Below are 25306 nucleotides of genomic sequence, written 5' to 3'. Positions count from 1 at the left end.
CTGATGTCAGGGACTCTAATGTACTTTCTGGAATGGAAATGCACCCCCATTACTCAACAAAGCCACTCCCCCCTCCAACTTCTCCCCCAAAAAGTATTTAGTAAGGATCTCTTGAGATTTTGCTTAGTGAAGCTACGACTGGACAAAGCCAATGTAAGACTGAGCCTATCCTATATAGACAGCCAATTTTATTCTTGTGATCTTGACGTATTGTTTAGGACATGCTGTATCTGTTTTATTTTAGAAGTAAGTCAGTTCACTGGATCCACTCATATGATTCAGACACTGCCTCAGAATGCAACACTGTCATAAAGATGTGGTGCAAACAAGCAACATTGATTAGAACATCATAGTCATCTTCCACAGAATGTAAACTTTCATAAGTTACTTCAGTAGAAACATAGTGGTAGTTTTTCCAAATTTATCGACTCAATGTTCATCCTACACACTCAGAGGCTTTCAAATTCAGCACACAATTGGTTGTTACCTGATTTGCTTCTGGTTCATTATATTTGGCATGGTTACTACACAATTAAAGAAAATTTATGACACTGGCTAATTTAACAGTGGGTTAGCCCATTTTGTTCAGTGCAGGTTCTATTCTGGCTACAGTATGTTAATCTCCGTGGAAAATGTTCTACTTCTTACCTTATTCTCCATGGATGATGCTCTACATCTAACCATTATAAATCTTCCTTTCAGGATGCCAAAACCAGCATAGAGAAATGGGAATGATATAATTATGGGCATAAATATGGAAAAATGTGTCTAATTTTCCATGTTTGTCCAAAAACTAGATGCTCCAAAAGAAAACTAGATTTTGCAAGGAGATGGAACCAGAATGGAATATAATGAACCTATAACTAGAACCCAGACAAAGCCAAACATGCCTTAAATGCTTCCAATTATAGCAATAAAAATCATTGCTCTTTACTGACCCATCTAGCTGGCCCAGTAATTGACACACATTATACAAAGCTTGACAGTGCACAAGTGCAATTATCTGTAATTGCTGTCATGCATGGTCACATATATGACACTATAAGCCACTCTCCTGTCTGTTATGAGGGCAGAATTTACGATGACAGCTCCTCAGAGATTTGGTTTTGCCATTTCTGTCTATCACTGACTCCCAAAAACATGGATTTAAACATACGCAGGATCTTTATAATGAGCTCAATTACATGGATAAAGCATCTGGCTCCTCTTATGACTGATGCCACAGGTTTTTCATCATTCTGGTGATTCATTCTAGAGAAATATGACTGCTATTTTCTCCAATACGTGTGCACAAATAAGACTGAAAAAGCAGAATCTGATCAGGAGAAAAGGAACCAGTGTTGTATCATTATTAGGGTTAAGGTTAGACCAATTTGGTTAAGGCACCAGACTAGAAGCCAGGAGACCATGAGTTCCAGTCCTGCCTCGGAAAACTGCTTGGGTGACATTGGACCAGTCAGCCCAACCCACTTCATAGGGTTGTTGTGAGGAAAAGAGGAGAAAAAAGGAGTGTGCAATAAACAACAGTATAGTAAATAAGCAAGTAAGTGAATAAGAAAGTCTAGGATTGGACAGAACCATGTTTATGTCTACCCTCAATAACTTCCCTCCCAGATGTCTTTCAGTAAATCACTCTGTCACCCCCGCCCCCCCAAAATGTACCTCAGAGGACCATTATTATAGAGATTAAAATGGTAACTCAGATAAACCCCCAGTGTTCCTTGAAGAAAGGTGAATGTAATAGCTAAATCATAATCATTTTGGTATCTTTTAATTAACATAGTCTTCTGCTCAGTTACACAAAATAAGTTTTATTGGGCTTCCTTTAGAAGAAACAATAAGATTGCCTCTTACATGATATTGAGTGTGAGACTTAAATTTACTCACACTGTAAAAGCAAGGGCAAGATCAAAGTTGAGTCCAGCAGATTATTAAATGTCTTGAAAGATCCATGCTCTGATACTCATCAACAGAGTTTTATAATTTCTTAAAAGATATGTAATCATGCGGTGTTCAGCTTTGGTTCAGAGCACAAAACCCTCCTTAGAAATTAGAGAAAAAGAGAGTAATTGCCAAGCAGAGCATTTCACTGATATTTTGACTCTACTCTGTATAATATGATCAACGGTGTCATTTTAAAGTAAGAAATTCAAAATGGCTCCAGCAAAATGCAAGTCATTTTACTGACACTAAAGTTTAGTTAGATCCGCAGCAACCATTTCAATCTTATATTCCTCAGAGATGACACCCAGGGGAGCGTAATGTACAGACAATAAAGACAGGAAAAATTTTGAGGTGGTAAAATGTGCTTCTAGGAATCAGCTCCAGGATATCATTTTGAAACATAATCTTATGCTGGTACTGCAAACATTAAGAGACAAGCATCATCATCTGAGGTACAAGCGCAATTCCATAGATTTCATCTGTCAAATAATGAAGTGGGAAAATTGAAAAATGGAAAACCTTTTATAAGATACAACCATCAGCCAATGAAATGTATGATATAAATAATAATTTTATAGGAAGCAGTTAACAACCTTGTGAAACAAAAGCCCTTGGGAAGGACTGAATAGGTGGGTAAAAATGCAGACAGTTTAAACAGCAGGCTGATCTTGAGACCAACCATAATAACAACATCTGTAAAAGTTATCATTTGTCAGAAATGAAAAATTGATGGGTTAGGGCAGGCATGTCAAACTCGTGACATCACGTGACATCGCGTGACGTATCGGGACTTTCCCCCCATTGCTGGCAATGGGGTGGGCGCAGTTTTGGCGTGACGCATCTGGCCCGCGGGCTGGCAGTTTGACATGCCTGGGTTAGGGTTTTGAATAAAGTATTCAAAAATGAGCAGGTAAAAAAAAATATTGTGGCTTTTTGAATTCAAAAAGTTAAGTTAAGTTAACAAGACTTAACTGTTGTACAAAAGAAAGTGTGTGTAATTGATGTGGTAATATTTGATGAGGATAGTAGAAGACAATGAATTGGAGAAGATCACACAGTAGCAAGATGTTGTGATTCAGGGTCAGCCTGTGGGTTCGGCAGTTGGGTCGTACGACTCAGAGGAGGAGGGGGGTGTTGAAGAGCTTGCTGAGGGGGTTGGAGAGCTTGCTGATGAGAGCCCTCAGCCAGGCCCCTCCCACCTGGTCACGACGGAGACCCAGCTGTGTGAGCCTGACAGCGTGGATGAAGATGACCCACAGCTGGCCCTGTTCAAGGACGCCCGACGCAGGAGGCAGTCAATCAGGAGTAAACAGAGGAAGGCAATGGGGCACCTTGGAAGGAGGCAGAGAGAAGCCACGCCCTGAACTGTATAAAAGGGGAATGCGTGGGAGGGCTGGTTTGCTGAAGGCAACCGCTTGAATAGTTCCTGTTTCATAGCTCCTGTTTCATGGTTCGTGTCTTGTTTTGCTCTGTTTTATGTTAATAAATTTGGCAGGCTTAGTTCCAGCCTCTTGCCGTTTGTAAAGGGGTTGTCCCTGCCTTTTCTGCAGGTCTGGTAGCAGGCTGGTACAGAACACAAGATCAGAAAAGCAAGGCTGAAAGATTATGGCATAAACCAGCCTTAGTGGTTCCAGTGGTTATCAACACATGGTGCAAATAAAGGAGAATATTTGTAGCTCAGTGTTGAAATGAGGGATCCTTTGTGCTTTCTAAGCTTGGTTGTTTTCTTGCAGACATTTCATTACCCAAACATCAGGTAACATCATCAGTGCTACTAAGGAGTGGGGTTTGCTGCCAGTTTGTATTCTAGTGGCTTGCTTTGTCAATGTTGGTAGGGGTGGTCTTAGAGATTCTTTGGTTGGGCTTCTTTGGTAGTTTCTTGATTGCGGTATTTTTTACGATTGTTGGTTTGATGTTAATCTTGGAGTTAATCTATGCTGATCTGGGAGCTGACTGCTGGTGGAGAGGTGCTTGGGTCTTTTTGTTCTCTTTTTGGCTGGTTGATTGTCTCTTTTGCATAGTCTATAGATGTTGTTAGAGGGATGCGGTGGCTCAGTGGGTTAGGACACTGAGCTTGTCAATCAGAAGATCGGCAGTTTGGCGGGTCGAATCCCAAGTGCCGTGAGCAGAGTGAGCGCCTGTTACTCGTCCCAGCTTCTGCCAACCTAGCAGTTCGAAAACACGTAAAAATGCAAGTAGAAAAATAGGGACCACTACGGTGGGAAGGTAACAGCGTTCCGTGCACCTTTGGCATCTAGTCATGCCGGCCACATGACCATGGAAATGTCCTCGGACAAACGCTGGCTCTTCGGCTTTGAAACGGAGATGAGCACCGGCCCCTAGAGTCGGAAACGACTAGCACGCATGTGCAGGGGAACCTTTACCCTTTACCTATAGATGTTGTTAATGTCTATGTGTCTATTGATGGCTTTGTCAGAGTGCCAGGCTTCTAGAAATTCCCTGGTGTTTTTGGACTTGGCTTGGTCTAGGACAGTCACATTTTCCTAATTGAAACTATGGTTAAGTATGTCTAGATGTTGTGAAATTAAAGAGTTTTCATAACGTCTTCTGACTGCAAGTTGTGTTCATGGATAGGTGCTGTCAGTCAGAACTGATCTACAGTTGATTTTGTGAATAGATCACATGTGCTGGTAAGAGTGCCTAGAACACACCAAATATATCTACCAATAAAAGAGTTGCCCACCTCTAGTTTAGGCTCATTACATTGATTCTACTTTTGGATTTTAAATATTTCTAAGTCTGTTTATAAAGAGAAACGTCCTCTGATGACAGCTTACATAATTAAGCTTAGTACAATAATAAAACAGCACAACATTTAACAATCATTATTAACAAACGGCCAGCGCAGACGATGCTATAATCTAGGCTGCAATTGTAACTAAACACCAATAATACTATAAGGTCTATAAAACAAGCGAAGGAAAATATGACTGTACAGTCCTTTCCTAAAAGATTGCAATGATGAGCCCTCAGTAATTTTAAGTTGCAATCTATTACAGAATTGGGGACGACCATTGCAGGAAAAAATCCCATTTCCATTATAATATCAGCATGGATATGAGCAGCCACTAAGCTGCCTACCAACTGCATGAGCGTCTTCCTATTTGTTTCATGTTAACATTATTACCACTGAAGCAGAAAAACAAACCTCCTTTTTTCAGGGAGAAAAAACAGGAATACACTATTAGATGTAATCAGATTCAGGATCACCATTTGATTACTTTTTCACTGCTGCAGAGAGGAAGGGCAATTACTGCAGGGTATAAACTGACATCTTCTAGTGGTAACAGCTAGGCAATTTAAAAAGTGTCACACTCGCCAGACAGGTAGTAGAGAAATGTTTTAAATAGATGAATCAACAATTATTATTATTTTTTGCTTCAACAAATCTCATGGCTTTCTAAACAGGCACTGTTCTATCCCAGCTGTAAACTAGAACAATTTAATGGTGGACGTAATTTCTGAACGCTTAAAGAGAAAATAATAATGTTGCCTAAGATATTTATAGACATTTTATTTTCTGCTTCAAAGCCACGTAAGAGGTTTAACTCTTTTTCTAATGGAAAAGAGAAACAAACACGTAAGAAAATACATCTGCAAAATGGAGAAAGCTTTTGTCCCGTATTGGATACAGTACTTAAAATATATAATGTTTTCAATATGATGAAGTGGAGAGGAGGGAAAAAGCTATCTGGAACGATAGCTAAAAATTGCTGTTTGGAGAATTATTTATTATCTGGTCCATAAGCAGACGACCAAAAAACAAAGATGACTAACTTTGAATACAGCCAAACTTGCCAAAGAGCATTTCCAGAGAGAGGATGTCTGAAAAGAGATCACCTAAGTAGATTTAATCAGCCTGTCTATCAGGATAACCATCATTCCAAAATAACCTCTGTAGGTTGGAGGTTGTTGTTCATAAACCACATTAACCCATATTAAAGTTGAGGAACAAGAAGGTATGCATGTAATCCCATGCCGCAGGTGATATAAAGGTGTTTGGTTTTGTTTTTTTCCAAAAAAAGAATCTCTTCTCATTTCAGTTTCAGACCCCAAACTACAGCACAGATAGAATGTGAATAAAAATCACAGATTAGCAGAAAAGGTGCTTTATTAGCATTTTGAGCCTCAATACCATTTGGTATTTTATATAAAAGAAATGGGGGAGTGATAACTCAGTGGTTAAAAATGCTGAGCTTGTCAGCTGGAAAGCTGACAGCCCAGGTTCGAGAGCTGAGTGCCGCACAACAGGATCCTGTTCCTCCCCAAGATCCTGTCTACCTAGCAGTTCAAAAGCAAGCAAATGTGAGTAGATTTATAGGTACCACTTCAGCGTTCCATGCCGTATAGCTATGCTGGCCACATGACTATGGAAAATGTATTCGGACAACGCCGGCTCCCTTGGCCAAGAAGCAGAGATGAGCACCATGCCCAGAGTCGCAAAAGACTGGACAGGAAGAGCTTTACCTTTTTACAAAGAAATGTTACAGCAAAACAATGCCTGAGTCTGTATAATGAATGCTTAAACCTGATCAATACCTACTCAGGTTCGTGAGACTTAAGCACAAACCAGGTTTAAAAATGTGTCACATTCCACTATTATAAACGGGGTTTAAGCACAGTTAAGTTTTTCTATCTCACTCCAAACCTTTTAAGGAGATGATCTGAACTGGCACTATTATTTATATTATTTACGTTCTTGTGAAATCACAATGGAAAAGGTACGTATGTTATAACCCAGTGATGGCGAACCTTTTAGAGACTGAGTGCCCCAAAACTGCCCCTGCCCCCTCTGCTCTGCCTGCCCTGCCCTGCCTGCAGGGCCACCCACTGCCTCCGTGGCCCGCCGCAGCACCATGGCGGCCGTGCCCTCCGTCCACGGCCCATATCATCTGCATGCGACAGGGAGAAAGGGCAGAGCCTTGTCCCCACTGCCATGTCCTTGGCTGTGCTGTTCCACGCTGGCCATGCCCAGGGGTGACTCTCCTCCAGGGGGCTGCTGGTGAGGAGGGGGCCGAAGGTGGAGGTAGGGCTGGGGGGATGGCAGGCAGGCCCACAGAGAGGGCTGTGAGTGCCACCTCTGGCACGCATGCCATAGGTTCGCCACCACTGTTATAACCTCTTTTTTATAAATATATAGAAGAAGCCTCTTGGATATTTAGGTTTTTGCCTAACTGTGGAGGTTTTTTAAAGAAAAAAGTCCAATGCTATAAATAATAACAATAACAGTAACAACAGCAATAAAATAATAATAATAATAATAATAATAATAATAATAATAATAATAATAATAAGAGTTGGAAGGGACTTTTGAGGTCTTCTAGTCTAACCCCCTGCTCAGGCAGGAAAGCCCTATGTATTAGCTTTCCTCTCCTTACATTTAAAATCACCTGCAATGCTAATCATTATAGCAGAAGACAATAGTTGTAGTGGCATTATAGTATTAGTCAATAGTACAAAAAATAAGGAGTCTGACAGCAGCTTTTTCAACTATTAAATTTCATTAAAAGGCATAAGCTTTTGTATTTCCATTGTATTGTATATTATAAACTAATAAAACTTTCTAATGATTAAAAAATGCATAAGCTTCATGAGCTGCAGCTCATTCCATCAGATTTTCTGCCACAGCAGAAAGAAACCATTCTCGTTAGGACTTAACTGTGCAACTTCTGTTTTAAAATATGTGTGTGAAATGGAGCCTCTGGTCTGTTGGACAAGTAGAATTTTATAGAAAAAACTTATTATGGAGGAAAAAGGAAGCAAAAAAATATTTTTTACTGTATCAAGTGATTAAGCGGCGCCACTCTTTGAGAAAGCTGCCATGGCCCGTCTACAAAGCTGTCGAAAGCGGCATCTTTGCAGACGGGCCACAGCAGCTTTCCCAAGAAGCGGCGCCGCTGCCCATTCCGAGGTGCATGCGCACCTCTCCGAACGACCTTTGGAGAGGTGAACATAAGAACAGTTCTAATGAGGCTAAAGCTCTCTGCAGTCCAGCATTTTTTTCTCACTATGGCTAGCTAAGGTCTCTTGAGAAGCTTATGAGCAGGAGACCAAGGCAACACCTTCCTCCCTGTAATTGGGGAAAATTCTTCCCTGGTTTCCAAAAGTAAGTCTGTGCCTTCAAGACTAACGGTCATACCATAGATCTGTCCCATCTATCACTTTATTTAACCCTTTAAAGCCATGTTAAAGTTAGGAAGATTGATTTCAACAGCTATTGAAGCTATTACAGCTATTCTGTCCAGCATTGAAAAACATTGTCTAGCATCCATTATACTAACTTTTAAATGTTTAAGAAAAATATTTGATTCAAGTGATCTAAGCTCAGCTATTAATGTGGGTGGGGAGAATCCCACTGTAACAGAAAACTTATTTAACTGGAACAACATTGTTTTAAGGCAGGCTCTCTCAAACATTGCTATACTAAAAACCCCTGAAATTATCAATGCATTTGTGTGACACCCCTCCCCCACATACACCATGAATAAAATTAATAAATTAAGTGGAATTCGTGTTTTGCAAAAAAACCCACCATATATCATTTACTAAATGATATCTAACTCCCATCTTGACTTAGGCTTACTTTTCAAAGTAAAGTCATTCTCTTTTCATTCCTTCTACTTTTCACAGCATTATGGGCTAGGGAGTTAGGTCTTTACATTGGGTGTCAAAAATATGAACACCTTGGAAAAGATATTTATTGAAGCAAACATTTTCCTGTGAAACTTTATGGAGGGGAAAATTGGACTTTGAAGAAGTAAGATAGTTGGAGAAAAAATTCTCGAAATATCATGGATAACCAAGAAAACAAACAAATGAGTCCCAGAACACATTAATCCAGACTTCTCACTTGAGGCACAAACGATCAGTTTCAAATCACATTTTGAATACTGCTTAGATGAACACCTGGCTCTCTAATCAATCAAACAGGCAATAACTTCAAATGAAAACAATTCAGAAATTGACTTCTGATAACTAGGTTCAAGAAGGTGGCTTCTGTATGAGCAGAGAAATTCTCTCACTGGAGAAAGAGAGAGAGCAAAGCAAGGTATTAACTACATCAGATTTGTGTCCTTTCCACTTTGCTTTGGAATGACAAAAATCAAATTACCTTTTTTTTCCTTCCCCGTCCCAAATGCACAACAAGTAAAGACATCCCTGAGTTTTCCAGCCAATCTTTAGTACCGATCGCAAGATTGTTTCACAGACTATAATTCTCTAACATCAAAGAAATTGGCAGCCTCCAATTTCTAGGATGTTAATTTGTGGTAAAAGCATTAGAAATATGTCCTGCAGATTGTCAGGAGACCTTTAGACAGCCCCACTAGGGCATAAATTCTGGAACAAACAGCACTGAATACTTAAGATGAAAAATGGGCAGCTCAGTTATTTATTAGGTTTATGCTAAAAGGAACATTGCCGGAAATAAGCATCTTGTATTATCCATGAGAGTAGCTGAGATTACTTTGTGCTGAAGTCAGAAAAGGGCTGTTTTGCTTAAGCTGGATGGTAATTTAAACATGAAATTTGGGAGGAGAGGTTTCCTAAATACAGTTGGGAAACCATTACTACCATTTAAAAAAATCCATTTACATTATTTTGTATATATGTTTATAATGAGAAAATGTGATAAACTACAAACAAAAATTTAAAGTGCTAATAAAATCAGAAAAAAGATATATAGGATAATGAATAAATAACATTTGTAAAAACTAAAAGCATACACATACAATGTTAACATAAAACTAGCTCAATCTTTTAACGTACTAACTCTAATCACATAAACCCAACAACTGCTGCATCTTCTCAATTTTAGTACATGCTATTTCAATACAATATTTATATAATTTATAGAAATTTGTGTAATATGCTAAGATTCTTAATATTGTATCTTAATATTATAGTTATAATTAAAATACAATAATATCTCTAATGCCTTAGAGTAATTAAATGTAAATAAGAAAAGAAAGAAAATCTTCTGAAATTTTTTGGTTATTTCCATGAATGTGCTGAGGCTCAAATGACTACTTATAATAGAGCCTTGGTGGAGCAGTGGGCTAATGCCTCCTTAAGTAACACCAGCTGCCTGCAATTAGTGCAGGTTCGTATCCCACCAGGCTCAAGGTTGACTCAGCCTTCCATCCTTCCGAGGTAGGTAAAATGAGGACCCAGATTGTTGGGGGCAATAAACTGACTTTGTAATAATGCCGCTTGGGGGGGGGGGCACGAAAGCCCTAATAAGCAGGCATATACATAGAATGAAGGCTATTGCTAAGCACATTGGTTTGTGCTTAAATTGTAAGCCGCCCTGAGTCTTCGGAGAAGGGCGGGATATAAATGGGATTAAAATAATAAATAAATAAATATATCTGGGTTCATCCAAGCTCTCTTTTGTTTCTATCTACTCTCTGCAGCCCGGAGATATTTGACAAAGTAAATGTCATGGTTCCATAGGTGAGACCAATTAGAACAGAACTCTTGAGGCTTGGGTTTCCCTCTAAAAACATGTTTGTTGGATACAAAGTATCAGCACAGTCAAAAGTGAAACCAAGACTAAAAACCCCTCCCCAAAAAGCAACAGTAATACAAACTTAAAGTTCCTACCCCACTGGCTATGCAATCAACTACGTTTCCCAATAATACCCAGAGGTGAGCTTCCTAGGATCATCCTCCCCAGCTGAGGGAAACAGAAAACTGTTTAGAATAGAATAGAATAGAATAGAATAGAATAGAATAGAATAGAATAGAATAGAATAGAATAGAATAGAATAGAATAGAATAGAATAGAATAGAATAGAATAGAATAGAATAGAATAGAATAGAATAGAATAGAATAGAAAATGGAAGGGACCTTGGAGGTCTTCTAGTCCAGCCCCTCCCGCTCAAGCAGGAGGACCTATGCCATCTCAGACAAGTGACTGTCTAGCCCTGTGGTGGCAAACCTATGGCACACGTGCCAGAGGTGGCACACGTGCCACAGGTGGCACGCAGAGCCCTCTCTGTGGGTACGCATGCTGTCACCCCAGTCCTAGGCCTTCAGCTGGGTTTTATAAAACCTTTTCACTTTAGGCCTCCACTGCCGTGTGCAAAAAAAAGGTTCAATCAATCAATCAATCAACTTCAACTTCTCACAGGGAAAAAAAAGATCTCACAAAGTTGGAATTGATTGAACTTTTTAGTCCCACCCAGTCTGCTCTTACCACCGCAGCCATGCCCACCCAATGAGCCACGCCCACCCGGCACCTGACAATACATAAGCAGGTTTTGGGTTGCAGTTTGGGCACTCGGTCTCTAAAAAGTTTGCCATCACTGGTCTAGCCTCTTCTTAAATATCTCCAGTGATAGAAAGCTTTCAATTCCCCCCTCCCCCATTTTGTGGCAACCTAAAATGAACAAAATGGCTTCGGCCAGGTCCGTTGCAAAGTTGACAGCAAACTTAGTTCTGATATTTATGGATTTTATTTATTTATTTAGCATGTGGCATATCATACATGGACTAGCAATGTATATTAACATTTCACCTAGATTAGAAGAACCCAATAAAATATAAATGTCAAAAAATCTGGGTTCAAATATCAGTGTCTAGTCCATCTAACCCTTGAAGAGCAGCATCGTGTATGTATATGTATGTGTGTGTGTGTGTGTATATGTATGTATGTATGTATGTATGTATGTATGTATGTATATTTAATAAATTTAAAAACTGGAATCCCAGGTGTAGACATTTGAAGTCAGTAAAAATAAAAACGATGAACTCCGGGATATAAGAGAAAATTCTTCTTTATTGCTGAGCTTTCATCAACAAGCTGTTGACATCATCAGAGCAAGGGCTCAATGATAAGGGAGTCAGTACATACACTTGTATGGCAGTTATAACGTTCAAATTGTGGAATGTGGGTGTGGCCTGTTCGTGACAAGCTCACTTGTTTATAATTACAATGGTTCCAGCTTTGCTGGAAAAGGCCGGTCTCTGGTTGATTTTTAAAAGACGCGCCTAACAGCTGATATGCGCCAAGCAGCTGCTAGGACTGAGAGAACAAAATTGGGATTGAACTGATTTCAAGTACAGCTTGAAGCCAGGTTGCAAAAGGAATGGAATCACTATCAAATAATTTACATTGACTCTGCAATAAGAAATGGAAAAGCAGAAAACTGGATAATCAGAGTTTATTTAGTTCGGCTAATGAAGGGCCCATTCTGTGTATCTACTGGATGCTGTCTGAACTCTTTTGGTGCTCAACAGCTGAATGTCTGATTATATATTATGAACCAGATATTCAGCTGGTATAAATCAATGTTGCTCCACCAAATTATTAAAGTAGGCTTATTTACCTCAGCTGGAGAATCGATTCTATTCATAGAATGCTGTTGAGGAGGTAATCAAAATTTTGCTTTATCACATGTTTTTATAACTGTCCAAGCTCTCTGCTTCTTTATTTCTGCAGTTATAATTAAACCAATTAAAAATATTACTTGCTACCTATGATTTTCATTTAATCAGTGATTGGACTGCTATGCTATTATGAGACTGAAGAAATTCAGCATATTTATCTTCAAAAAGACTAAAGAGAATAGAATAGCAGTTTTTAAAAAACTGAAGCAATGTCATGTCGACCATTGTGGTTTGGACAGTCATGTCAGATTTAATCTGAATTAGATTCAGATTAGGGAATTAGATTCAAAGACCTAAATCAGAGATCCCCAAAGCTTGGGGGTTGGAAGACACATTTGGAATTGTTAGACTTTGCAAGCATTCTCCTCAAACGGCTGTGAAGCGGGTTAGCCCATTCTCAAAATATGTGGGAGAAAATATATGAGGCACAAATTGCACAGGTTTAGTAGAATCAATGGTACCCACCACCTCCTTTATCTTATAGCTATATGGTGGCCCCTATTTTTAAGTATATATATAAAAAATCATTCTCAGTATCTATAGACATTCTCAGTCATCCAGGTCATGGTTGTCCCAAAGGCACTTTTTTTCAAACAGCAACTGGACTTTCTTGATTTTTTTTTGAAGACATTTCACATCATCCAAGAAGCTTCTTCAGTTCTGAATGGAAGAATGAACTGAAGAAGCTTCTTAAACGAGAAATGAAATGTCTTCAAGAAAAATCAAGAAAGTCCAGTTGCCGTTTGCTTAAAAAAAAAAGAGCACCTTTGGGATATGAATCAGAGAATCTGATAACCACTGAGAGATGTATTTGAGAATGAATGGCACCTCAATCATCACAAGGAGGATCATAGTCCTAACTGGAAATTTTCAATCCTAAAAACAATTCCCCAGCTTTAAATGTTGAGAAATTATACATGTTCCATGAAGATAATGAGAAGACAAAATCGTACCTAGGTACTAAAGGAAAGATGAACTATGTCTTGCTTTGAAGAAACAATGAAATATAAATAAGTAAAAAAAATCTGCTCCTCACAGAAGAGAACTGAAGAAAAGGCCCCCACAACAGAGAAATGGAGAAAAGAGATGAAGGAGTTACAATGACTAGAAGAAGTGGGGCAGACAGAATGGAAGGCTAAAAAACAGGCACAGCTGTGCATTAAGAAAATGAACCAAACATAACTTTTTGGTGCGCCAGTTGCGACCCTATCTGGACTGCGGTGCCCTACGCACAGTCACTCATGCGCTCGTGACCTCCCGTTTAGACTACTGCAACGCTCTCTACATGGTGGAGCCTTGGTGGAGCAGTGGGCTAATGCCTCCTTAAGTAACACCAGCTGCCTGCAATTAGTGCAGGTTCGCATCCCACCAGGCTCAAGGTTGACTCAGCCTTCCATCCTTCCGAGGTAGGTAAAATGAGGACCCAGATTGTTGGGGGCAATAAGCTGACTTTGTAATAATGCCGCTTGGTGGGGGCCGAAAGCCCTAACAAGCAGGCATATACATAGAATGAAGGCTACTGCTAAGCTTGTAAGCCGCCCTGAGTCTTTGGAGAAGGGCGGGATATAAATGTAATAAAAATAAAAAAAATAAAATAAATGGGGCTGCCCTTGAGGACCACTCGGAGGCTTCAGCTGGTGCAAAATGCAGCCGGCGAGTTGTGATGGGGGTTTCCCGTTACTCCCATGTAACACCTCTGCTCCGCGAGCTGCCTTGGCTTCCGGTTGCCCTCCGGGTGAGATTCAAGGTGCTGGTGATGACCTATAAAGCCCTAAATGGCTTGGGTCCAGGATATCTGAGGGAACACCTGCTGCCGGCATCAAGTTCCCTTCATCCTGTGCACTCCCACAGGGAGGGCCTTCTTAGGGTGCCGGCGGTAAAAGAATGCCGGCGGATAACACCCAGGGGGAGGGCCTTCTCTGTGGGGGCGCCTGCCCTTTGGAACCAGCTGCCCGTGGAGCTTAGGACTGTCCCTGACCTTCGATCATTTCGCCGAGACCTGAAGACCTGGCTCTTCGAGCTCTCCGGCCCAGGCTGAGTTTTAATTGGGGTTTTAATTGGGGTTTTATATTTTTTCAGGGATTTAATTTAATTTTTTTAATTGTTCTTAATTTTTGTATTGATGTTTTATATACCCTGTAAACCGCCCTGAGTCCTACGGGAAAGGGCGGTATATAAATTCAATAAAATTCAAAAATTCAAATTTTTGTGATTAAAACAAAAATCCATGAAGTTGGCCTAGTTACACTGCTTATTTATATTGCTGGATTCAACCAAAGCTGGCAGAATTCATTAAAATCACATGAGAAGTTGAACATGACTTATAGGCTACAATAGCTTGATGATAATGTCCATTCAATCGTGTCCAATTCACAGAGATTTTGTGGACCAGCTCTCTGCCTACATTTCCCATCTTGCAGGGCTTTTTTCAGTTGTTTTACACTCTGGCAGGGGTTGGCTTTGAGGGTGTCTAGCCATCATGTTTTTCATATCATTTCCTTTTACCTATTGAACATTTGAAGCAAAACTGCTTTTTTCCCCAGTGAGTATGACCCCATGACATGGCCGAAATAAGTAAGGCGGATTTTTGTGATTTTACCTTCTAGCAATATGTCTGGATTTATACACTCCAGTACTTGATGGCTTGTCACCTTTGCAGTCCAAGGAATGTGTAGGATCTTCTTCAACACTAACAGCTTGAACAAGTGTTTTTTTTCCTCCTGTCTAGTTTTTTTTTCCCCTGGTCCAACTTTTGCAACCGTAAGTAGCTATGGGACTATTGCAGACTAATCCGCACTTGGTTGCCAGGCAGATGCCCTTGCTTCTCCTCACTTGATTTCATGCTCGTTCTTGCTGCATAAAAGGTAAAGGTAAAGGTTCCCCCGCACATGCATGCTAGTCGTTTCCGACTCTAGGGGCCGGTGCTCATCTCCGTTTCAAAACCGAAGAGCCAGCGCTTGTCCGAGGACGTCTCCGTGGTCATGTGGCCGGCATGACTAGACGCCAAAGGCGCACGGAACGCTGCATGACCCTATGCAATTCAACAATTTATTCCTGAACTGATCTGCTTTGATCCATCTACAGTCCTAGGAAAGTAAACTTTACACTGTGATTAGGGCAAATCCAAACCTAGACTACATGTTGCTCAAAGAAGACATGGTAGTGAATGCGATGCACAAGTCAAAGGGTATGTTCACCCGATGATGTAAAATCACGTTTATCAAACTGGCCAGGTCACTTGCAAGAAGGTCACTGTTGGCCCCCATATTCTCCTAGCTCTGATCTCCTCCTCCTCGTTATTACTGCATATGAAAGAAGATGATGGAATGGCTCCCTGTTTATACTGGGTTGGGTAAGTGGTATTTGTGGCTAAAAAGATATGGCGGTCCATTCCCCACTTCTCCACTCTATCTCACCCCAACGTTTCCCATATGTGATGACCACCAAGTCTTGAGCTCTAGTTTTCTAGTTCTTAAATTAACCATAAAGTTGGCTATTATGGTTTAACATAAAAAGCAATTTGATGTTATCTGCTAAAGTTGGGGGGAAAAAGAGAAAAAATATATACCTAGAAACTCTGCATGAGAAGTCTGAGTTACTGAGCTGCTGAAGGATGCATCTTTGCTTCATTTGGAGGATGTCCTTTACATCTGGAAACAAATCATTTGAGCCTAAATATCCCATACTACCCAATTCTTGTGCAAGCTCCTGGTCCGATAAATCCTGTTAATACGCAGGAATCTAAGTGCCTGTAGCTTAGGAACTGAAGATCACCTGTTGCTAAGCATCTACCTTCTCTATACGTTGCTAAGCAGCTGGTAATACAGCTTCATTTACTGTTCTCATGCCTTCAATTCATAGACTACTCAAAAACCTTGAGACTCCCAATTACTAAGATACAATAAAGACAGAAGTGCGACCATCCCATTTACAGTTTCTTTTTCTATTTCCCTGCTTTTAAAAAAGTTAACACCAGATGTTCAAGTTTAGCATTAACTCAGGAGCTTAAATACACCTTGGTGGGTCATGCAACGTGGATATTCTGAGACGTCTTCAGAAAGGTGAAAAAAAAATCTAAGGATATCTATGCTTCTCAAATCTATATTCCCTTCTTGCTTGCAGTTATTCTACAGGCATGCTCAATTACTATTTAATAAATTCACTTGTATTAGCATATAGATTCCTAGAGGTTATCTTTAAATGTGCAAGATTCCAACTTGGAATAATCATAATGTAATGAGTCAAAATCGTAACAGTATATAGGAACAGAGGACAAGAGGGAGAGGAGGGAGGCAGAATTTGACTTTCTCTATTCTGGTAAAATTTGCACCCTGTGGGGAAATGGATTGCCAAATCAGTTTTGGAGTTTCAAACTCAAGCCTAAGAAAGAATATCAGATTCTTATGCAAAGACACAGGATAAAAATTTGGAGGAAGATTTCTGGCCTCCCTGAATTATTTTTGAAAACAATTACTAGAGCAATTATCCATGCGAGCCACTTTTCACCATGTCCTTTGCAAATTAAGCTATCAATTTCAGACATAAAAAATGACTAGGAGAAAAGATGAATAAAACAAGCCAAGTATAAATAATAAAAATACATTTTATACTAATAATATTCCACACGCCATCCATCTTATTAATGTCCTGAGTGGTTACAGGAAATCCTCATTTTAGATACCCGGATGGTTCTTCAGGAAGACTGAAATTACAGTGTGTTGTGCGAGGTTTGGTTTGTTCTGTGTAAGATCTGCAAAGCAGGGCTTTGACAGTTGCAGATTAAGACCATCTAAAGCAGGGGTGTCACACTGCTGGACCGCGGGCCAGATGCATCATGCCGAAACCACGCCCATTCCATTGCCGGCAATGGGAAAAAAAGTCACGATATGTCGCGACACATTGTGTGATGTTGCGAGTTTGACACCCCCAATTTACAGAATCTTATTCCTCTGAATAGCCCTTCTCCATCTCGTGTTCCAGAGAGAGCCTGTGAAGTTAACTACAAAGAAAGTTGTGCTATTGTGGCCATATCTGCAAATTCAAAATGAGATATGAAAAAGATGTTACAACAATGGGATTCTATAAGGAACAGACAGAATTTGATCAGATACTGTTAAAAAACAGATGAAAAGTTGATTAAGAAACTCTATAAATTTCTGTTAAAGTTGGAGGAAGAACAAGTTAAAGAAACGATGATAACATGGGCAAAGAATTTTGGAAATAAAACAGAATTAGAAGACTGGCAAAAGTTATGGGGAAAAATGTTAAATTAACTAAAGCAGTGGCATATAAAAAAACTTATATAAAATGTTTTACAGATGGCATATGACACCAGTGAGATTAGCAAAAATGTTTAAAAATACTTCAAACAAGTGTTGGAGATGCAAACAAAGACCAGGTACTTACTATCATATCTGGTGGACATGGCCAAAAACAAAAAGATTTTGGGTAAAAATACATTTATGGTTGGAGAAAATGACTAAAAAACAAATAGACTTTAAGTCAGAATTACTTTTGTTAGAAATAATAGGAGCAAATTATGAGAAAGATTGTATATATTTAAATATTTATATATTTAATTCTACACGTACTAATTGTAGCAAGAATTGTATTTGCCCAACATTGGAAAAGTGAAAATTTACCAACTGAAGTATTAAGTATTAAGAAAATTTTAGAGTGTGCAGAAATGGACAGATTGACTTTAAAGATAAAAGAGAAAGAAGACACAGTGTATTTTAGAACATGGGATCATTTTTATCAATGGCTAGAAACATGAGTTAGAGAGAAAGGAATGTGATATGTAACTTTGAATATATATTAGTAAGAAAAAGACTATTGAGCAATTAACATATTGTTTACGATAATTAACTATTATCTATTATTTCTTGTTAAACACATGAACCCAGACATTATGCTGTTTGCTAAATATTGAGAACGTTATTTAGCAAAACCCTAACCCCAACCCCAACCTTAACCCAAATCCCAACCCAATCCCGATCCCAACTTATTCCTAACCCTATAAAAACTAATAAAATTTATACAAAAAAAGTTATGCTATTGATGGTGCCTAGAGATTACATGATGAAGATTAGGGCAACACTGCGGTATTCACATAACACATTTCCTAAATGATTTATTCATGTTTTTGTCTAGGGTCCCAGTGACCATTACTGTGGAAAATACACAATACGTGAATCACCTCATTTCTTGGCCCAATGTGGATGTTCAATATTTTTTTTTGCAATTATATGTATTAGAATTTTAGATTTGTTTTGGTAGGCTTTAATATTATATATTAGTATAGAGAGAGAGGCACTCCTGGTTTAGTAACTGCCTCATTTAGCAGTTATGGTGATGATAGAAAATCTTATGGACAATCTTTGCATTTACTTCCTTTGTAGGTCTGTAAAGAAAAGGACGGTTGGAGTAAGACCTGTTTTACTTAGCATCTGCTTTGCTTAACAGCTGAGTTATCAACCCCAGTGGTGGTTGTTAAACAAGAAACAACCTGTACCTAATTTTACAATATTATTTAATATTATTTGTATTATTTATTTAAATGTTGCTCTGTAATTGAATGGGCAAGCAGTGCTACATTAAATACTGTATATTTCTGATTTACTAGCTGTTCCAAGCCCAGTTCCAAACTGAACTGAAAGACAGCAAGATTCTAGTTCTATTTTTTTTCAATCTAGCAAGATCTTGAGATTCAAAGTACAGAGATTTGATTTAAAAAATGATCACAGAAGGTAATAGATCGAAGTGCCTAACAATTTATCCATATGTGGAAGAAAATCTATAAGATCTCTATTAGAGATTCTGCAAAATCACAAAGTCCACTGAACATCCAAATCAAATATTTTTGAAGTGATTTGAAACATACAAATGAGAATGATGATTTGTCTAAGTCTCCTTCAAACAGAATTTTCTTTCCAACAGTCACACAGCCATAGAGGTTATCATAGAAAAGAAATGAAGGAAGAAATAATAAATACAATAAGTAATACTGGAAACCTCTCCCCCACACAACCTCAGAAAACCTGATGTTGGAGTTGCTTGCTTTGATAATCGCATGCTCTTATTAGATTCTCCATGAACAAGAACCTCATCGCAGAACATTCGAAAGAAGAGCCCCTATGTATCGGAATGTTTATGTGCACGTTTGTTTGAGTCACCTCTAAATGGATTTCAGTGATAAATTAAGAATGCTCTTCCTTTTATATTAAAATTGGAGACTTTAGCCCTATATCTGCAGTTATACAAATAAACAGGAACATCATGCTTTTTTGACCTCTGATGCTGTAAATAGACCTGTGTCACAGAAATTGTGGTACAGTCTCAAAATCTTTTTCACACGTTTAATATGTCAAGAGGGCAGGGAAAATGAAGCATTCTTTACTTACAAGCCTTGTAAGTTTACATTATGGAGTTCTAACTGAGAATTCCTATGGAATGGGCCCTGTGATACTGTACATAGATCAAATCTTAGGATCTTGTAGAGAACTAGAGTTGATTCACTTGATTTGTTAAGCACGTGGCTGATTATTTATTTCCATTATTGCTTTTGTATTGTTGTTATTGTATTTGGCTGAGACTGTGTGACAATTTAAAGATAATTCAGTAACATTTCTGATTCTGTGAAAATCTGGTGCAAATCTATATCTCCCCAATTAAGATCTATGCTGGCAATTGCAAATCATTGGCCCAGTATTTGCCTTAGAAATGTATAGCTTCCTAGTTGAAATGGAACACATGCCATTCAGCTGCAGCTAAAAGGTATAACTATGAAATACATTTTGAAATCTCTACTCATACTATGATGATATGCACAACGGATTAGGTGAAAATATAGGATCATATTACCTGAACTATAAGTGCTTTGCAAACTGTTTTGAAGAACTTAAAAACCCTGATGCAAAAACTCTGATGCTTATTTAATTTTAAATATTCCTATTGCAGAGAGGCTTCATTTGCAGGTGGACTGATGAATGTATTTAATACAGATAACTTCATTAATACCAAGGAAATGGTTGTAAGATATTTCTGAGATGAAGAAACAATCTATGGCTGTGGTGGTGAACTTATGGCACGTGTGCCACAGGTGGCACGTAGAGCCCTCTCTGTGGTAATGCGCGCCATTGCCCCAGGCTTAGGCCTTCAGCTAAGTTTTATAAAACCTTTTTGCTTTAGGCCTCCGCCACCATGAGCAAAAAAAAAAATTCAATCAATCAATTTCAACTTCTCACGGGAAAAAAAAAAGATCTTGCAAAGTTGGAACTGACTGATTGAACCTTTTAGTTCCACCCAGTCTGCCGTTACCACCAAAGCCACGCCCAGCCAATGGGCCACACCCAGCCAATGGGCCACACCCAGCCAATGGGCCACGCCCACCCGGCACCCAACAATAAGTAAGTGGGTTTTGGCTTGCAGTTTGGGCACTCGGTCTCTAAAAGGTTCGCCATCACTATGGGGTGAAAGATGGGAGAACTAAATCCTTTTCTCTGGGTTTTGTATACTTTGACCTGCCTTGGTGCAGTACTTGGTGTACCCTGTTAGTCATAATTATCTTCTAGGGAGATACCTGTCATCTTCTTCTTCCCATTTGTATGGGAGAAACTGGGGTCCCAATGAACAAGTCCATATTAGCAATTAACAACAACAAAAGTCAACTGTTGAACCTTTTGGAAAATAGGACTACACAAAACAGAAAGCCCTCCTCTAGTTAGTTAGTTCAATAACCCATAGTATAAATTAAAGCCAATTTTATTCAAAGTAGAAAAGAGGAAGAAGATTTTAAAATTTTAAAATTGATGTGGTCATAAGCAAGAAAACAAGACAAAAAGCTGCAACTATAGTGGCAATGAGCACACCATTGGAAGACCTAAAGGACCGGGTTGGGACAGATTGTCTTGGAGAAAATTTATCTTCATGGTTGCTAAGAGTTGACACCAACTTGATGGCACATAGTCAGTCAGTCAGATGCAAATGGAGATAACATAGGAAAGATAACACTGAAAATATCAAAAACAGGAATCTGTCATTTAAAAAAAACCCAAACCTAAAAGAACATGGTACACTTGGTCAAATTCAAGGAGGGCAGGATCTGCTGCTGAAGGAACTCAAGAAATAATGGATGTATATAAACTTGCACAAATACAATTCAGATACAATAGCTACCAACTATTTTAACCAGCATTCCCATTAAAGTAAACCAGATATCTAAATGCAGAAGATTGGCTACAAACACAGCCTGTACATCAGAAATGAAGGTTGATTCCCATGATGAATTCTTGCCAGATTTTCCTGGATAATCCCTAAAACATGTTAATTGCAACCTTAATTCAGAGTCTTAGAACTTTTCGCCATGATACTTTTTTCACTGCAATCTTTGTTTCCTAGGTGATTGTTTCCTAACACAGATTTCCTTATTTGCTTAATTTGGAACCCATTCTTAAGATTCCAGCTGTTCTTCTCTGTCTTTGCCCAGAACTCCTCTATCTCCACCCCCCAGGCTTAGATTTTGAAATGACTTTGTTGTCTTATCAGAAAAGGAAGGATCAAGGGATGTGTATGCAGACCAGAGCAGATATTCACTACCCCTCTGAATGATGTCAATTGAAACTCAGATAAGTGGTTTCCCTGCCTGGATGCAATTATCTGCCTTGTGATTGCTAGGTGGCAACACAACAATTTCATCCACTGGATTTATAGTAGATTACAAATGATAAAAACAGGAAAGAGCAAACTAGTGAAATTGTTTGCACCCTTTGCTTTCTGTTTTCTTTATTTGCTAGATGCCATGCTACATACAGAACCAATATTTTGATTACAGATGTGTTTAGCTATTTTTTTTGTTTTTTTATGATCGGATGAAAGGCAATTGTTTTAGAAAAAAAAACCCATTCAAAGCTCAAATGACATCACTTACTTACTTACATACTTATTTATTATCATGCCTTTATTATTGTTATAAACAATTCAAGGTGTTCTATTTTTCCTCACAACAGCAGCTCTGTGAAGTGAGTTGGGCTAAGAGAAAAGGACTGGCTCAAGGTCACCCAGCTGGCTTTTATGGCTATGGTGGGACTAGAACTCACCATCTCCTGGTTTCTCACCTGCTGCATTAATCAGATGTTCTTGCTTTGACAACAGATGAAAATGCAGCCATTTTCTTTATGCTTTTAGAATTAGTTGGTGCCGGGAGGGGGATTGGAATGAGAATTCAGTTAGTCATAATCACAATAACTCTGCCATGGGAATCCAAGGACAAACTGGGTCCAGAGCTAATAACGTTTTGGTGGTCTGGAGAGCTGGGGAGAAAGCCCGCGCTTCAAGCTAATTGGGGAACATGCTTTATGGCTGTTTATTGGGGGGTGGGAATTGTACTTTGTTACTTTGTATCCAGGTGAGGGGGATTTAGTTTTTGGTTTCAACTATGTAGTGCCAATACTTTTCCCAAATAAAAGATTCTTTAAGGAAAACAACGCCTCAAAGTTCTTTTGAAGGGTTTCATCTGTCTGAACCATGACAATGTCAGCTTTGTGGACTCTATGCCTGCCTGATACATTATAACATGATAGCAGTAAAGACTGTTCAAGGACTAATAACCTTGTCTCATTTGAGAAAGCTACAGATTATATTATATTACATTACATTACATTACATTACATTACACTACACTACACTACACTACACAACATTATAACTTGATGAGATGGTAGCATTTCTACACACATATATCATGCACAAGCAACAACAGCAAATACCTGTTCTGGTTTCAGCCCAGGAGGGACCCAAGCATATTCTTCCAAGGCACAGCCCGAATCGTCATCAGAAGTCGAATTCCTCTGGAAGTCAAACATCAGCTTGGTCACCGTCTTCTCCATTTCTAAAGGCATCACTGTTTCAAAGTGTTCTGATTGTGGACACTTACAGTGCCGGCAAATTTTTCTGGGGATATGAAGTATAAAGCCAACAGTTATCCTCTATTTAAGGATGTATGAAATAAGAGATTACAACGTTTGGGGCATGAATATCAATGAAGGTCATCTAGTCTTCAAATGTCAAGTTTCCATTGTTTTACAATTATGTAAACATAATTATGAATTCACACCTACTGAATAGTTAAGCACTTTTCTGAAAGAAACTGATAGGTTTGGCTAATTATTGAACATAAGATTATCTAAATACAATTACATGTTGTGATCACATGCTATAGTGGCTTTCTTTTGAATGGAAGTAATTTCACATATTAACTTTACTCTGGAAACTCTTCTTTTGAAGTATATATCCCTGGTTTGGCAAGTACTAGGGAACAATGTATAATGCATATCTTTGTGATCACAGAAGCATCGATACATGCATTTTTCCTCAATTATACAGCTGTCTAAAGAAATCCCTTCCCTTTTTATATCTGAGCATACAATTTACCATCAGGGTTCCCATCTGAAGGACTGTTAGAAATCTGGTTATTTTTTCTTGAGCTGGCTTAAATGGTAATAGTTAATTATATCCATGCCATGTTATTATGCAACATTTCTCTCTCTCTCTCTCTCTCACACACACACACACACAAACACACACACACAGAGAGAGAGAGTTTGGTTTCATACAGAACAGATGTACGTTTTTGCAGAATTTGTTCTCCTTCCTTCCCCTTCCTTTATGAGTCAATGTGAAGACTCTGAATGGCTCACAATTCCTATTCTGGTAAGTAAGATTAAACAATATAAAAACCTAACCCAATTCAGAGGTGTCAATCAATAGCACCAATATTCTTGGCATAGAATCATTTCATTTTTGTCCCCCAAAACCCTCCATAAGAGCCAGGTTTTGACTACTCTATGGGTGTACAGTAGGCAGAGGGCATTTAATATATTTTTTGGTGTGCCAGTTTCAAAAGAAAATGGAAATTAAAACAGCAACTGAGGAATACTGGTGCAAACTAATTTGTACTAACATTAACATGAGGTAATATATATGCTGTGGTCATGGTGATATCTATATCCATGGGAAATGGTTATTGGAGAGAGGATGGAGGTTGCCTTCGATAAAGCAGCTGTCAGCAATAAGCCTGCATGGGATAAGTGAAATGCAGTGTCTACATGTAAACAACAACCTGCCCTTGACAAAATGCCAGAGCCCCAAAGCAGTTTTCTAAACCCAAGCATAATTCTTTCATTTGGAGAGGAGGAAAAAAAAATACAGCAAGCTCCAGACCACCCATGCAGAACTGGCTATAAGGATTTAAGGATCAAATGCATTTGATAGACGATCTGGGATACACCTCTTTATTTTCCCTCCTTTGACAGCACCCATAAATATGCAAAGAGTGCCAGAACATCAGCACATCCAGTTTAGCAAGCAGAAAGGCTGTCATATACAGTATGCAAAATCTCAACGTAAACAGAAACTTAAGAGCGGCAAATTCCTTAACAATGACAGAATACCATAGACGGGGTTGTGCTAAATAAAAGCCGTGATGAAAGTTGCCCACTAGCAACTGCTACTACCTCTCTATAAGATTATCACAAGGCTGCTTTACAGAGAACAAGGCTAAAGCTCAATAGCTATCTCCTACATATGAGATTCCTAAATTTGATCCCAAGTGAAGGGAGACAAGACAGCCTTGCCTAACAAGGAGTTCTCTCCATAATTCATTTCCTTTGGACTGACTTTCCTTATTCCCTTCTCAGAAGACCACTTCATTGACAATAACAGCTCCTGTGGAAAGGAGATATCTGATCTGACTCCCAAGAAGTATAGATAGGGGAACCTAGTTTTGAAACTGTGATGTGCATTGCCCTAGGACAGAAAAAAACCTGAACATGTAAGGGTGCCAGTCAAAACAAATCTCCTAATCTATGCTAATCTATTCTAAATCCTGCTAGCCATGGTCTACAATATTTGTCTCCTTCAAGATAGCCTTATCTAACCAGGTGTCCTCTA

The 25306-nt window shown here is 38.9% G+C and overlaps 1 protein-coding gene across 1 annotated transcript in view; it reads right to left on the bottom strand.

Moving 5' to 3' along the window:
* The window catches only part of PRICKLE2 (prickle planar cell polarity protein 2), a gene marked incomplete at its 3' end in the record, with an annotated part of 372656 nt that overhangs the window by 85357 nt on the left and 261993 nt on the right, over positions 1-25306 (bottom strand). Inside the window, exon 3 of the mRNA XM_081316996.1 lies at positions 23125-23308. Coding sequence (XP_081173122.1) covers positions 23125-23308 — 184 coding nt within the window. The remainder of the gene's footprint in view (positions 1-23124; positions 23309-25306) is intronic.

The sequence above is a fragment of the Vipera berus genome (genome assembly GCF_964194415.1).
Source record: "Vipera berus genome assembly, chromosome: 2".
Classification (NCBI taxonomy): Eukaryota; Metazoa; Chordata; class Lepidosauria; order Squamata; family Viperidae; genus Vipera; species Vipera berus.
The sequence above is the reverse complement of the archived record's forward strand: the minus strand, read 5'-3'. Positions and strand labels throughout refer to the sequence as shown.